Genomic DNA, 16,696 nt, shown 5'->3' with positions numbered 1-16,696 from the left:
TGTGCAGTCAAAATGATAAGCTACATTCTCTGAAATTATTTAGTTCTAATTACGAGCAGATGGGATGCTTTATTTGCACCTAGGGCGCCTGAGCAAAAGGAAATGCTGTGTGAACAAGAATAATTAAGAAGTTGAATAGTGTTTTTTGCGCTTAAATAATCTGCAGTTTCATGTTAATTAGCACTAATGTAATTATTTAATTACATTTATGAATTGGGGAACTTAAAAGCTGTTGTCTGCACCACAGTGGTAAAATAGGTATGCCAAAATGACATTGGGAATCTCAGAAATCTGCACGGGAAGTTCCTTTAAAACATGAACTGCTGTCAAAAGGTGTGGGGTGGTCTGCCTCCTTATTTTTGTTTTGTTTTGCTTTTTAACCTACCTGGTGTGTTAAAAATTTCCTGGGTGAGGCCAAATGTCCTAAGCGGACTTGGGAGTTTTGACAAACAGCAAAACTCATCACATCTGCATCTTATATACTACTGGCTCTTTGTTAAGGCCTTTTAAGTAGAGCGATGCATTAAGTAATCTATTGTAGTAGAATTCTAGGTTGTAATTTATTTGTGCTCCTGTGTGAGTATATGTGTTTGTGTACCTATGTACAGTATAGAGCATTTAACACATTTTAACAGTAATACAAAAAGCAAAAAAAAAATTTTTTTTTATTATATAAATATAATTATCTTTTAACTTAGTGAAATATTAGTAGTAATAAAGTAATGCAAACTTTCCTAGAATCTAGAGTACTTACATCTAAGCACTCCCAGAAAAGTTAAGAAGGTACTTCAGTTGCACAGTCTTTTAGTTTGGGTCTTTTTATGGCTCGCAGAAGAAATTAGTTCCTCCTCAGGATGTAAGTGAGGTAAAACAGATCTGAATTTCATTCCAACTTGGGCTTTTGTTTTGGTGGGACCAGTTTTGCACACAAAATTAGTTCACACTCAGAAATTGCACTTGTAACTGATTACAACCAGAGAGGCTAATTGCAGACACAATTAACAGACTTCAGTCCTTGGAATAAGGTGCAAGAGCCTTTCGCTTCTGCAATTGTGGACCTGACCTGATATTACGTGGGAAATTTTGTTGTGTTTTCTGTTTTATTCAAAACCAGAAATAAGGGCACGTGGATGGCTCAGTTGGTTGAGCATGTGATTCCTGCTTTCTGTTCAGGTCATGATCTCATGGTTTGTGGGACCAAGCCCCACATGGGGCTCTGTGCTGACGGCACACAGCCTGCTTAGGATTCCCTGTCCCCTTCTCTCTGTGCCCTCCCCAGCTCGCACACATGTGCTCTCCCTCTCTCTCTCTCTCGAAATAAATAAATACACTTTAAAAAACCCCGAGAAATAGAACAAGCCGCCTACTTTGCAATGTTGATAGCATGAAGGTATTACAGTCACGATTTCCACAAACTCCTTCCCTCCACCTCTGACCCTTCAAAACCCCGATGCAATCAGCCCTGCAGAGAAGTCTGATAGAAAAGAGCCTTCATCCAAAGAGGTAAAATTTTGAAAATAATGAGCAATAATCTAAACTGGGTAATAAAAAATAATTTTAAATGCAAACATTTCAAAACTCCAAAAGGGTTTGCTGCATATAGATTAGGTAGAAAATAACCTAGTCAAAAACTTGAATTGCATTATTTTAGATATGATATTAAAACTAGCTTTCAGGGTGCCTGAAACTACAGCGACTTCAGCTCAGGTCATGATCTCCCAATTTGTGGGTTCGAGCCCCGTGTCAGGCTCTGTGCTGACAGCTCAGAGCCTGGAGCTGCTTCAGATTCTGTGTCTCCCTCTCTCTCTGCCCCTCCCCTGCTCACGCTCTGTCTCTTTCGCTCTCAAAAATAAATAAATGTAAAAAAAAAATAAAATAAAAAACTAGTTTTCTTCTAGAAGACATATTCTCAGTTTAAATAAACACATAATAAATCTGAAAGTCTTTCCTATTATAGTAATTTTTGTTTGTTAACAACATAACCCATTTTTTAAAACTTTTTTTTGAATGTTTTTATTTATTTTTGAGAGAGAGGGAGAGACGGAGACAGAGCATGGAAGGGGTGGGAGGGGACAGAGAGAGAGGGAGACACAGAATCCGAAGCAGACTCCATGAGCTGTCAGCACAGAGCCCAATATGGGGCTTGAACTCATGAGCCACGAGATCATGACCTGAGCTGAAGCACCAAACAGAATAACCCATTTTAAAGTTTATTTATGGGGCGCCTGGGTGGCTCAGTCGGTTAAGCGTCCGACTTCGGCTCAGGTCACGATCTCGCGGTCCGTGAGTTCGAGCCCCGCGTCTGGGCTGATGGCTCAGAGCCTGGAGCCTGTTTCCGATTCTGTGTCTCCCTCTCTCTCTGCCCCTCCCCCGTTCATGCTCTGTCTCTCTCTGTCTCAAAAACAAATAAAAGTTAAAAAAAAAAATTTTTAAAAAAAGTTTATTTATTGGGGCTCCTTGGTTGCTGAGTCGATTAAGCATCCAGCTTTCAGCTCAGGGCATGATCTTGCAGTTGGTGAGTTCAAGCCCTGCATCAGACTCTGTGCTGGCAGCTCAGAGCCTGGAGCCTGCTTCAGATTCTGTGTCTCCCTCTCTCTCTGCCCCTCCCCATACGTGCTTTCTCTCTCTCTGTCTATCAAAAATAAATAAAATGTCAGAAAATAGAATAATGTTTATTTATTTATTTATTTATTTATGAAAGACAGAGTGCAAGCAGGGGAGGAGCAGAGAGAGAGGGAGAGAGAAACCCAAGCAGGCTCCATGCTGTCAGCATAGAGCCCAGTGTGGGGCCTGAGTCCACGAACCATGAGACCATGACCTGAGCCGAAATCAAGAGTCCGATGCTTAACCGGCTGAGCCATCCAGGCGCCCCAATAACCCATTAAAAAAAAAAATGCTAATCATGCATCTTCTGAGAGATAAGAACAATCACATATATTTTTTTCAACTAAGCGTTTAAAGAGCCCAATCACACACTTTCACATGAGAAGAATACTTGGGCTCTGATCAAATAGTATTTGTTTCTACATTTAATGCTTTAGGTTGTATAAAATGACCTGTGGCTATTAAATTAAGTTTAAATAACGTTAACCTGTCACTTTGAACTTATTCCACAGATGTAATTCTCAAACCTTTCTTTAGAAGGTTTAGAATGATTATGGTGTACCTTTTTGTGAACCCCACTTTCCCTGTGAATACTTGAAGATTTTAGCTAGTTGCAACATGGCCACTTTGTCTCCTGCTCCAAGGACTTACCTATACAGTTCATGAAAACAAAAGTAAATAAAAGTGAAGACCATTTTCCTCTAAACACATGCCCCTCTACCAAATCTATTCAATGTAGTAATTTTGTTTTCAGAGGTGGGAGGGAATCACTAGTCAAAATCAGTTGGTAGGCATATAAGATTCAGGTAGGCATTTAACACAAGTTACAGCCTTGTCCCCTTTTGCTCTTTCCATAGGAAATTTGCAATCAATTCTGGTGTAGTGTTAGCCCTAGAAATAATTACACCGTGTTGCTAGCCACTTGGGGTTGCACTAACTTGTTTGAACCCTCAAAATTAAATATTAGTAGCTGATCACTGCACAGTACATTGCAGTTATAAGCATTTGGTTGTTTATGCAGTTTTGCACCCACAAGAATAATTGCGTTCTCCAAACCAGTGATCACATGAAGGCCGGCCTTTCAGTAATGTTTTTGACCACAAAATATTTATCAAGTATTTTCAAGTCTGTGGCTTGATAATATGAACATTAAGATAATTACGTATTGCAGAGTAACCCCTTTGAAAGGAGGAGCTAAGAAATTTGATTGAGGGGTGCTTAGCAGTCTCAGTTGGAAGAATATGCAACTCTTGATCTCGGACTCATGAGTTCGAGGCCCACATTGGGTGTAGAGATTACTTAAAAATAAAATCTTTAAAAATAAGTAAATAAATAGGGGCACCTGGGTGGCTCAGTCGGTTAAGCATCCGACTCTTGATTTCGGCTCAGATCATGATCTCGTGGTGGTGACATGAAGCCCTGAGTTGGGCATGGAGCCTGCTCAAGATTCTGTCTCTCCCTGCCACTCTGTCCCTCTCCCTCTCGCATTCACTCTCTCTTTCTCTCTCTCAAATAAATAAATAAATAAATAAATAAATAAATAAATAAATGAATAAATAAATAATCTTAAATAAATACATAAATAATAAAACTTAATTGACTGTTCTATACTTTGAGTAGTATTCCTAGATGTAACAAAAAGTTTTAGCTATTTTTAACAGACAGGAGAGGTGGGATGCTGTTGGTTAACTGTCCGAAGAAACTGATCAGCCTTGTAATTTCCTAAGATGATAAAAAAAAAAAACACAACACCTCAGTCTTTCCATAGTATATAGGCTAATCTCTTAATTGGATATTAGATATTTTTATCATTTTTATTAATGAAATACAATGAAATACAATAATATAACAAAATAATCTACTATGGTTTATAGCAGGAATAGAATACTAGGGTCTATTTTAAGCAAAATCTATCTGTCAAATGAGAAAGAACTGCAACAAAGAATCCTAATTCCTCTAGAAAAATCAGAGGTCTAAATAAAACCTACAAACTAATTCTGCTTCCAGTTTCTTTGGCTGAGTTACTTCCTCCACTTTTAATTTAACCCCTGTGCTCCTTTATTACAGTGTATCATTTGGTGCTACACTTAAACTCAGTGGCATTTTAAAATCTATTGACATTAAATGAGATGTGCCACGTCTGCAGCTCTGATGCCGTGAGCAGGTATGAGGCACCTCCAGCCAAGTAAACCCCCCCGTGATGATTTTCCTCTCTCACTTCTCTCCCTCCTTTAAAAGAAAAATAGGGAATTATTGAGGTGGGATTTTTCTCTTTTCTCTATGTAATCTTTTATTTCATCGCCAAGTGATTTAATGGCTAAAAGGAATCTATATAGTTCAGCTTCGTTTTTTCCTCTCTGTGAATCACTTCAGCAATGTATCCTTGGAGCAAACACAATTCGTGGTCTCCGAGATACTCCCCTTCCATAAAGTTGTGGATTCTGTTTTTGTGAGTCTCGTGAAAAAACAACATCTTTCTGCTGATCTGCACTGTCATGGAAGCCTAAAAGATAGAACTTACTTTTGTGTACAACTGACCCTACCCCAAATTGTCATGAGACAGTAGATCCCTAACTCCACTCCCTTCTATCGAAAGATAAGAGGGGCGCCTGTGCGGCTCAGTCGGTTGGGCGTCCGACTTCGGCTCAGGTCACGATCTCGCGGTCCGTGAGTTCGAGCCCCGCGTCGGGCTCTGGGCTGATGGCTCAGAGCCTGGAGCCTGCTTCCGATTCTGTGTCTCCCTCTTTCTCTGCCCCTCCCCCGTTCATGCTCTGTCTCTCTCTGTCTCAAAAATAAATAAAAAACATTAAAAAAAAAAAGATAACTAGGGGTCGCTTCCTTTTGTGAACAGGGGCAGGGTACAGGACCACAGCTAAGAGCATTATAGCTGAAATCACATTTTTACTATGCCTCCAAGCACACTGGCGTCCTTCTAGTTTCTTGAGGTTTTTTTTTTTTTTTTTTGAGTGGACACCTCAAAGACATGATAGGCTCTGCTCCTTTCACCTCAGGGCTAGGAAATTAGGACTTTCAATCAAATCTTCATGGTCTTCAATGTATATTTTGGCAGGTAGTTATGGGAACCACAGTTCAGCTATGGTATTGCTACAGTAGGTGCTTGACACAGGTGTACTGCCGAGATCTCCCAGATAGCAGTTCGCCAAAATACACACAGCGTTTGAGATCAGGAACAAAGTACACTTCGACTTTCAAAATTCCTTTACAGCCTGAATTAAAATGAAAACACATTGTATTCATCCAACTAATCCAAATCAACACTCATTCATTGGTTGGACCAGAGTTGGCCCCATGACCCTGTAATATTAAATCACACAGTTGGCCTTGAGCTATCTGATGTTGTACGTGAAGTACAGAAACAGCATTGAACTGAGTGTCAGTCAGTAACACTAGCTCATGAGCTTTTCGTGAAACGGAGTACTATTAGGATATGCTCTGAAAAGAGTCTTGTATATACTAAGACAAAACTATACTCTTTGCCATTGCCTTCATTCTCATGAAAAAAATATTAAAATGTTTGCTCAGCAGCCCTCAAACTTACACTCGTAACAAGTATTGAGAGCCCTAAAAAGCACTGGTTACATAGGTTATACACATCAATACCACACTAGAAACCAAGACTGAGAATATTTAAAAATATTTAATTTACTTTCAAGTAACAATAAGAAATCCATCACCAATGTAACCTAAATAACATAATTTTGTTAAACAAAGCCTTTATTTTCCCAAACAAAAAAACTCAATGAGAAGAGTTGCACTAGTTAACAAGTTTGCAAATCTCTTAATAGAACATAGTTGGATTCTCATATCTATTTCTGTATTCATCTGTTGCAATATGTTGTTTTGACTGAAGCATATGAAGAAAATCTGGCCCTACGCAGATAAGTATTCGGAAAAGGGAAGACTATTTTATATGTTTTATAGCCTTTTCAGATAATTGTGTATATTCTGCTTTGATTTTATACCAAAACTCAACAGTGAATGGTAATTTTTATGTGAGTTACAATGTGGAATTTGAAATTGTATCAATACTTTTTTTGTATTTTGTGAGAGGACAAGACTGAACAAGGTAACCATCATCTCAGTATTATTTGGAAAATAGTTTTGACCTTCCAGAACCACTGAAAGGGTCTCAAGACCTTCCATGGTCGCTAGACCAGGCTTTGGACATCATTGGCTTTAGCTGCATGCAATGCTGGCCCTCCACTGATAAAGCCGTTGATAAAAAGTTCGAACAAGAGAAAGTCTTCACTCTTTTAAACAGGAGACTTTCAGAACCACACAGAATCCATCTGGCCAGGTTAGTTTGAGAATGTTTTCGACACTCAACAAATATTTAAGCACCTCCTATGTTTTCTATGTCACCATCACAAAATTACCTAATCCCCCTTAGCGGTCCCCCCAAGACAATGCTCAGTTTTATTTTCATCAATCTGGCACTGGATATACTACATACATACATAAATAACCAGCTAGGCTCTCACTGTACGTTAATCTCTTATCTCAGTAGCTTGTGCTCTCACACTTGCACAAGTAATTAAAACCTGGGTATAACCATAATGTCTAGATCACATTTCTCTGGATGACTGCAGTCTGCTAATGGATAATTGATTGTGACATATGTCACATGTTCCCTGAAATTTTTACAGTTAGACTACCAAAGCTGGATGTTAACTTTTCTTTATGAATTGGAGTAATTCAGGACTACCTCTATAACAATGTCACTTTTGCTCAGCTCGCATCCAAGTATGCTTTCTTGAATGGAAGAGAAAGGGATGGAGTTATCGCTATTGCTGTTGTCACCTGATATATGCCTGTAGGAGTGTGTGATGCATGTGAACATCACACAGCACGTGTTTCAAAATGGGGAAAAGGTTGAGAACTTCTGCTCCAGTCCATCAAATTGAGGCACGGCTGACTACCATCTCAGGCCAGGGTGATTAGATAAATGACGACTTGGTAACTAGAAGTCCATTGCTAACCCCTTCTCTGCCTCGGGGACCCTGGAAGGAATATGACTTGGAGACAAAAGGAACTAGGAGTCAACCACAGGGTGATAAGCAGGCTGTTCAAGAGTATGTGCTCTAATGTAACAGTAGAGGCCTGTCAGAGGCACACACCGGTCCCAAGGAGGCACAGTCACTGAGCACGGCCTCACTCATGGGTTTCTGTGGTTTCTGTGGAAGAAAGGCCAACTCCAGCAGAGCCAGTTCCCTGGGTGCAAAGAGGCCATTAGCATCATCTGATAGTTTGTGCGGGAGTGGGGATAGGGAAGGGAGAGGAGACAAATGAAGGGGTGAAGGTGGAGGGCTGATGGCCAGGAACCATTGATGAGCATCCTTGGCTCAATAGACCAAAAGTAGTCGGGTAACTTCAAAGAGGTGTCTCTCAGGTATCCTCCTCTGGAGTGAAGCAGAGGCATAACATTTTGAGAAATGACGGAACACTCTGTCAAAGAGGATGGCCATAAGGAAGGAGGCTGGGTCCCTCTCTAAAGTGATAAGGAAGAGAGAGTTCCCCGTTATGCCAGTGCTGTTGCCTCCTGCGCTGATGAGGACCCAGAAAAGGCTAGAGGTCCCACTCACCATTCTCTGATCTCCCCCAAATTCTCCAGATCAGAGAACCCATTTTATAAAAGTTGAAAGGGAGGCAACGTATTCGTTTCCTGTCACTCTCTAACAAGTTCCCACGAGCTTAGTGGCTTAAACAATAAAAAAGTATTCCCTTAAAGTAATAATTCTTTGTTCAGAAGTCCGAGAGGGGCTAAATCAAGGTATTGGTAGGATGTGTTCCATTCTAGAGGCTCTATGGGAGAATCTGTTTCCTTCCCCTTTCCAGCTTCTAGAAGCTACCCACAAAGGAGTGAATGAAGAGAGCCGTTGGCCTCCTTCTTCCGTCTTTAACACCAGCAACAAGCATCTCTCTGTGCCTTTCTTCTATGGTCACACCTTCTCTGACTCTCTCCTCTCCTGTTTCCCTCTTCTACTTTTAAGAATTTTTGTGATTACATTGGATCTAACCAAATAATCCAGGGCAATCCCCTTATTTCAAGGTCAGCTGATTAGCAAGCTTAATTCCATTTGCAACTTGATTTCCCCTTTGCCATGTAACCTAACGTATTCACAGGTTCCAGGGATGAGGACACGGACATCTCTCGAGGGCCATTTTCTGCCTGCAGCAACAATTAGAAATAAAAGTGAGAGAAGAGGCAAAGACTTTATCCCTTCTGGAGATCTCTGCTCACACCTGATGAGTGTTGCCTTCTTTCTTCTTTTATGCAACCACATTTCTGCAAGACCTAAATATGTCCTGTCCAAACTGTATAGTAATGTGCAAGTATATATGATCTTGGACAAGAGGCAAGACACTTAAAGTAGATGGTGTCTCAAGGCTCCCCCAGTGACCTTTGAAGTACCATGTCTCCGTAGATTATATTCTCAAGTGCCATGTTTCATCACCTCCAAGCAGGTCTGCTGAGCTCCCCAACGCCACAGCATCCTTGCTGATAGCCACTGGTTAAGTCACTATTGTATTTAATATATGCACTATCAGCATCAATGAGGGTTTTTCACCCAGGGGTCAACACATGTACTCTGTGGGTGTACAAGACATAAGGATAGGGGTGCCTGGGTGGCTCAATCAGTTGAGCATCTGACTTTGGCTCAGGCCATGATTTGGCAGTTCATAAGTTTGAGCCCCACTTTGGGCTCTGTGCTAACATCTCAGAGCCTGGAGCCTGCTTCAGATTCTGTGTTGTGCTCTCTCTCTGCTCCTCTCCCGCTCTCTCTCTCTCTCTCTCTCTCAAAAATAAACATAAAATTTTTTTTAAAAACGGGGTGCCTGGGTGGCTCAGTCAGTTGAGCGTCCAACTTCAGCTCAGGTCATGATCTCGCAGTTTGTGAGTTCGAGCCCCACGTCGGGCTCTGTGCTGACAGCTCAGAGCCTGGGGCCTGCTTCAGATCCTGTGTGTCTCTCTCTGCCCCTCCCCCACTCACACTCTGTCTCTTTCTCTCCTTCAAAAATAAACATTAAAAAAAAATTTTTTTTTAGTTTTTTTAAAGACGTAATTATAAATCTGACTTAAAAAAAATTGACTCCCAACTTCTGCTCTGGGGATGGCAACAGTCATTACATTGTATCTTGTCCATGTAGAATGGTCTCTTGCTTGTCACAGGATTTGTTGTTGCCGTTGTTATAGGCTTTGGAAGTATGTCTATCCCCCATAACATCAAAATACCTTATGTTTACACAGCATTTACAAAATGTCTTCATATCTGTTACTTCATATGATCTTCTATAACAACGTTCTGAGATTGCTTTCAGTTCTTTGAAACAGGTGTATTGGTAACCGGTTCTATCATAATTTTTCATAGACATTTTATTACGCATTCTGATCAATGGTAACAGAGGTACCAAGTCATTTGTTGGAAAACTGACCTCCAGCTCTTGGTTGCAACACAGACTTACTCACTCACATGCTGCACGCGCGGCAACAAAGTGATCAGACATCCTTTATATTTTAAATTGGACATCATCTTAATGAGACATCTCACACTGCCTTTTATCTTTACTTCTGAAAGGAAATGCATTCATGGAATGCTCTCAGGCAATTTTCTTACTCATACTTTATCCTTTAGGCATTTTTCCTGCCTTCTTATAGTTTTGATATAGGAGTTACTCACAATAATCTTCCTAAACAGTTATCTGAATATCAACAGAGTTATACAATATGCAAAATCCTACAATAAGTTAAAACGATCACACATCAAGACAGCATTGTTTGCAGCAGTCTGTATTAACTTTCATATGTGGAATGAAGTTCCCGAAACTACTTCAGAAATTAATAATTTTTCAAAAATAAGTCACCTAATTTGTCCTTCTGCCTCTTTAGTTCTTAAGTTCATCTGCATAAAGCAAACGGGAGACTTTAAGATGAATTGTAAACTCATTTAATTTCCAGACATTGTCTGGTGTTTAAACACTGACATCAAAGCAAAGAGCCAATTATCAGAGTGCATTTGATCTGAAGCCCTGTTGCCTGAATTGCTATAGTTTTCCTTATGCTGAAAAGGAAATCTGTGTCACATCTCAAAGATGCAATATTTAAAATCACTTTATCTATAGCAGCTTCACTTGAAACATGTGTTTGGGCTCACTAACCACAAGGAGGCATTGAAGCATCTCTTCAAAATGTGAAAAGCAATTTTACTTAAAAAAAAAAAAAAAGTTGCACCTACAGTTGCTGAATTTCATATAAGCAATTATACCTGCCTGTGAGTACGCACGCCTTTTAAGTTCATGTTTTGAGCCACTTATTTTTTTAACCCCTGAAATGCCAGCACAAAGTGTTGCCGCCATTGCATCTTTTGTGAAAGATTTTTGGACAACGGTAATCCATACGCAATTTTCTCCTGCTCTGTTTCCATTGAACATGAAGGCCAGCCACAGGACTTTTATTAGTACTGACAAAGTAACTGCATTACCCTTTATTGCCCTTTAAAAGGTTCAAATTTCTTTTGACCCAGTGAGCAGAAGTATATTTCTTAAGTATTCAGAATTACTTAAACACATATTCCTGACAGCAAGGGGTGTCTCTGAAATCTGTGTGTCAGTTTAGAATGATTTTGGGGACACATCTTCAAAATGCTCCACAGAAAGCACAAGTTAAAAGAGCCAACATAGTTTTGTTTTTGTTTTTGTTTTAAACCCTGAGCAATAATTTTCTTCAATGTTGTTTTGAACCTTCACGTTAAACATCAGAAATTTTCCTCATGTTTTTCTGATCTTGATTCCCGGTGATTTTGCTGGTGTTGAAAAATATGAACTCTTCTCTTGCAGAATATGCTGCTTAGCACATCTTCCAGAATAATGCTTAATCCCCTGAGAAGCAAGGATCTCAGTCTCAGGAGTTAGACTGTGTCTGCAGGATGCTGCAGAGAAAATTCTTTCCTGGAAATGTGGACTGTGACACTTGGAAATCCTAGTGTGCCATTTTGCCATACTGACTTGCTCTTTCTGTGTTTTGACACCCTGTTTGTCTTTTAGGATATTCCCAGCCTGTGCGACAAAATATTGACGACTTCAACACAAAGCAGAACATGCAGCTGGGGAGGCTGTGTGACATCTTAGGTACAGTGAATACTTTCACGCAAATGACTCTTTGGAATGTTTATCAGAGGATGTTGATGAAAGTGTTTATTTTTTTGCTTTTTTTTCCCCCCCTACAAGGAAAAAGTGTGGATTTCTAATCTACTTTGCAGGGCAATTACATGTTTTGTTTTAAAGAACAGATTTATAGTGGAGTCAACTTGAGTTAAAAAATGACATTTTTAATTAATTTAGTTGGGTAGCTTTTCTAAATTCTAAGGATTTCTCCCCTATAGCCTCAAATCTTCTTCATTTACTGAATCTGGCAGTGAATGAAGCCAACATTTTACATTTGTGTCAATACTGTCCATTCTATTATCTGGGGAATAAGTGGAAAGTGGTATCAGAAATGAAAAACATTGTTTTCATTATAAGACTAAGAGGGACGAGAAGATAGACTTTTAAAAGAAGCTTTTATTTAAATATATATCATCTTGTTATTAGAAGAAAGGAGATGCTCGTGGAGGGAATTTTTAGAAATATAAACCTCCAGTTGAAGATACATTTTTGTAAAAGTCAAGTTCTGATACTGGCTTGATCAGTTCTAAATCAGACACCAACCTGGGCCAGGAGAGAAGAATACAAGAATGCCATGGCTTTGGTCAGTGCTATTCAAGGCTAGGGTTTAAGTGAGGCTTAAAGAATAAAGGTTGCCAAGGCTAAGCACTAATACTGAATGGGTTTAGGAGGTACTGGCCAAAAATTCAGGGTAAACAAAAACTAGGTTTTTATTAGTTACTAAATAAGAACTTCTGTGTTTTTGTGAAAATATAACTGCTTCGGCCCTTATTTAAGCAGAACAAGGAAGAATTTTAAATTATCAATGACCAACTTAGCTGGCTCCCTGGCATGACATACTTTACATGATTCATATATATTTCAGCATCATTATTATTTTATAAATGCCATTTGGTAACAAAAATACAGCAGTACTAGAAATTTACAGTGTCCTAAAATAATAATAGTGTAATTGCTTTAATCTATTATGTAGGCACTAATATTGTTTTTCAGTATTACAAAAAAATTTTTTTTTAATGACTTGAGATTGATTTGTTAGTGCTGAGCTATTTCAACTAAAAACCTGACTGGGTGGAAACCACTGAACTGCAGCAGAGGGCAGACTTTGCTCTAATTTATTTGCATTAATTTTTTCTCTAGCTTTTTATATACCCTTCTATATATAGCACAAACCATCACCAAAGAATTTCTTTACAAAAGAGTCTCATTATTTGAAAGACTTGAAAGTATTAGGTTTCTATTTTAAATAACTCAATAATTCAGTCTATGCCTACCTGTGATGGAAAATTTTGCTAATATGAACACTTCTGAGATACTATGAACCAAATGCTTTTTTTTGGTACACTCTCATCATGATATAGCGATTCGATCCTAAACCCTCTTCAAGAGGAGTAATGGAAGTTTAGAAACAGTTGTTAGAGGGTAGAAAAAGTACCTGCTGGTGAAATTTAAAGAAAAAATGAAGAAACTAGGAAGATTAGTAATTTTATGTAAGAATAAATGATTATCTTTTTTGAAATTATTATTCCATTAATTCTTAGCAAAGTGTGTCCCGTTTTTGCTTCTTCAGGGGAAACAAAGAGATCTGATCAGGTTGGTAAGACCTGTCATTCAGATATTGGTTGTGAAGTCAGGGTATCAGGTGGAGACCCCAATGGCTAGTATTTTCAATTCCTAGAGGAGTTAAGCAAGAGAGTGGCTTTTATTGACTATTGACTAGCAACCAAAGCAATCTTTGTCTTCATATTAATTGCTTTCCAAAATTACCTGTCAATTAATTTTGAGCATTTGCAGATTCACAAACCATACTAATATCATATATTAGCGTTAGTGATACGTATTCTTTTGCCAGAAATACATAGGAAAGGTGAGATTAGCAATACGATTGGTTGTCATTTGTAATCTAGAAATTTCTTCCCAAGAAAAATTTAGTTTTTTCAGCTACGGAATCTTTACGTTCATTGTTTGTTTTTGTCTTTCTTAAAAAATACTTTAAAAAGATACTAGTTTGGTTTTTAAAACCAAATAAAAAACACACCCAAAAGCCACAATGAGGTTAATTTAGATTGGTTTTGTACAGATCTTCACAGTGCAATTGGCTTTTTTTTTTTTTTTTTGCATTTTAGCATTTCTCTAAAGAAAAGATAAAACCACCACCAAAAAAGCAGATACAATGATTCCTTCAGAAGAAGAGCTGTGCCATGCCATTAGTTTAATAAGACACCAGTCCCTTCTTGAAAACACAAGATTGGGATATGATTTGATCATTCAGCAACTGAATACAAGTTATCTACTATTCCCTCAATTGATTTATTTTGGAGTTTATGTGGCAGTTGGGTTTCAAAATGAAATAGGGACCCCACTTAAATATTTACATTTATGGCGTGCCTGCTCTGGGCTCAGCACCGGGCCAGGTCAGGGGACACTCCTCCACAGGGAAGATTTCTCCCACAGGCCATTGTGTAAGATTTTCTACTTCCCAAATCTCTCCAGTCTTCCAAATCCCTTTGGTCAAGCCACAAGTATGTCTTGAGTGGCTTCTGTGTACTCCACTCGGTACCGAGGCTTGGGGGAATATAGGAAAGAGCATACACCTTGTCTTTAAAGAGTTTGGAGAGACAAGATCAATAGATTTGAAACAATAGGATGAAACCACAGAGGATACTACATCATGTTAAATCTCGAAGCATGGATTAAAGGAGCACAAGTGTGGAGGGCGGGGTGCAGAATCACTGCTGGCTTGCCCTAGTCAGAGTGGTCCGAGCGGCAGATTCGCACATGGCTACTGTTTGTTGAGTACCTACCATGTGCCAAATATGGCACCAGGTGCTTTATATATATTCTTTCATTTAATACTCTTCAAAACTCTATGCCCAGGTGATTCTATTCTCCATTTTAGAGATGAAGAAACCAATGCTTAGGAAAGATAAATGGTGTGCCCGGCATTCCTAGGCATCTGAGCTAGAATTTAATCACTCTGTGTTCTATATACTCTGCCAGACTTAACAGAGGAGTCTTAAAATCCCCTCAGAGCCCAACCTGACCAAAGAAACATTTTACAGCAGTCCCTCCCTTGAACTTCCCTTAGCACCTGGTCTGGGAGTTTCCCTGTGCCCACTGCTCTCCACCCCATGTTTGATGGCTGTTTGCGCACATGAAATGGTTGCTCCTCACGGGCAGCCTCTCAGTGGCTTATTTCCCTCCATGTCCAGCCAAGTGCTCTGCCCCTACTGATCAGCCAGTTATTATATGAATGAATGAAGGACTCCATTGGCCGCTGATTTCCTGTCCCTGCTCCTTAAAATCTTAAACCCCTGCAGCCTGGAGTGGGTAATCTCATCTAACTATCCCATTTGGGTGGGATATTTAATTAGGATTTCTTTCTATGTACATAATAAGCACATCTTAAGAAGAAAAACAGTTAAATTAAGACAGTGTTTTCTTTAAACCAAGAATCACTAGATGTCCTATTTAAGTAATATACTCCTCTTTGGGAATGGAGCAGGGAAAAGGTTGGTTTCCTGAAATAATCATTGCCATGGTCATAATCAAACCATTTATTTGGACAGGACGTTCCCTGAATTGGCCCTGCCAAGTCCAGGCAGAATAAGAAATTGCAACTTCATCAGCTTTCTAAAGTTAATAGCTCTGTTTTATAATTTACTGAAGTTAATGGGATAAATTTTTAAAGCGGTATGCAATTCCCATTGATGTTAATGGTAGTTCTGGGGCTAAATCCCTATGTATTATTTGAAAGTGCACTTCCATGGTATCTCACAGCCCTCCTTCTGAAGGAATCGTGTCTATTTTTTTTTTTTTTTTTGGTGGCGGTGTTATCGGTTCTTTAGAGAAATGCTAAAAGGCAAGAAAAAAAAAAAAAGCCAGTTAAATTGCGAAGATCCGTACAAAGCCAATCTAAATTAACTTCAATGTGGCTTTTGGATATGCTCTTTATTTTAAACTGTGCAACATCAATCCGATGCCGGAGTTCAGAATGTCATTTACCTTTACACCAGTAATTAACATTGTGCCTGTTGTTTCTAGATGCCAATGTGAGCGTCATCTACATCTGCTCCCATCAGATGAATGACGAGTTACTGCTATATTACAATAAAATCCTGAGTCTACAGGCAGCTGTCAAATCGGGGAACCTTGAGGACAGAAGTGACCTGCAGGACAGGTTCAAAATTATCACCCCTGAAGCTATAAACATCTTCCCTGTGAGTTTGTCTTCTAATTACTACGGCTTCAGGGATGCAGTAAAATTAAATTGGAAATTTTATAACTTGCAACGCTCTGGTACACATCAGTGAAATATTATTGCAAGTTTAACAGCTTTACTGATTAGACTACTAGTTGGACTGTAGGAAATAAATATCCCAGTTTAACTTTCAGACTTAGTTGAGCTACCCCTGCCCAGTTTCTCTACAGCTGAAACCTAACTGCAGTTATAGGTGATACCATCAAGTGGGTGAATTTATAACACCTACAGTTCCTTTGTCTTAATTTTGTGTGCAGGACACCAAGGCAGAGACAGGCTGGGCCCACCCAAGGTCACCAAGCTAGTTAGGGACAGGAGCTCGACCAGGGCCCCTGTTCTCTGATTTCCACACTCTTATTCCTTGTTACTCCCTGGGCCCGTCTCCTGGAGGGAATCTGGCCTGATTTACCATATCACAGGGCTCAGAATGAACAAGGTTCAGATTTTGTAACTTGTACTGATTTTTAATGAATGGAATGAATTCTAGATGGAGCTCCATCCCTACCCAAGAGTTTTTGGGAAATTCATGGAGCCACAAGGGCAGTGTTCTAGAATAAGGCAGTCCAAGAGATGGCTTGAAATGAATTTCTCCACGTTTTAACAAGAATTTAAACTATGTTAAACAACCAACGTTTTAAACACCTAATG

General features: G+C 39.3%; 1 protein-coding gene and 1 long non-coding RNA gene across 7 annotated transcripts in view; one reads left to right on the top strand and one right to left on the bottom strand.

Annotated features, from left to right (window-relative positions):
• Positions 1-16,696, bottom strand: part of LOC109262800 (uncharacterized) — a 171,731-nt gene that overhangs the window by 52,733 nt on the left and 102,302 nt on the right. The window lies entirely within an intron of this gene.
• IQCH (IQ motif containing H) overlaps positions 1-16,696 on the top strand; it is a 213,216-nt gene that overhangs the window by 114,130 nt on the left and 82,390 nt on the right. For all 4 annotated transcript variants that reach the window (XM_019441692.2, XM_019441691.2, XM_053888926.1 and 1 more), the window contains 2 exons: positions 11,668-11,751; positions 15,832-16,007. In XM_019441692.2, the coding sequence (XP_019297237.2) occupies positions 11,668-11,751; positions 15,832-16,007 (260 nt within the window). The remainder of the gene's footprint in view (positions 1-11,667; positions 11,752-15,831; positions 16,008-16,696) is intronic.

The sequence above is a fragment of the Panthera pardus genome, unplaced genomic scaffold (genome assembly GCF_024362965.1).
Source record: "Panthera pardus isolate Hobbes unplaced genomic scaffold, ASM2436296v1 HiC_scaffold_24, whole genome shotgun sequence".
Classification (NCBI taxonomy): domain Eukaryota; kingdom Metazoa; phylum Chordata; class Mammalia; order Carnivora; family Felidae; genus Panthera; species Panthera pardus.
Note: the sequence above shows the minus strand (reverse complement) of the source record. Positions and strands in the feature narration are given on the sequence as shown.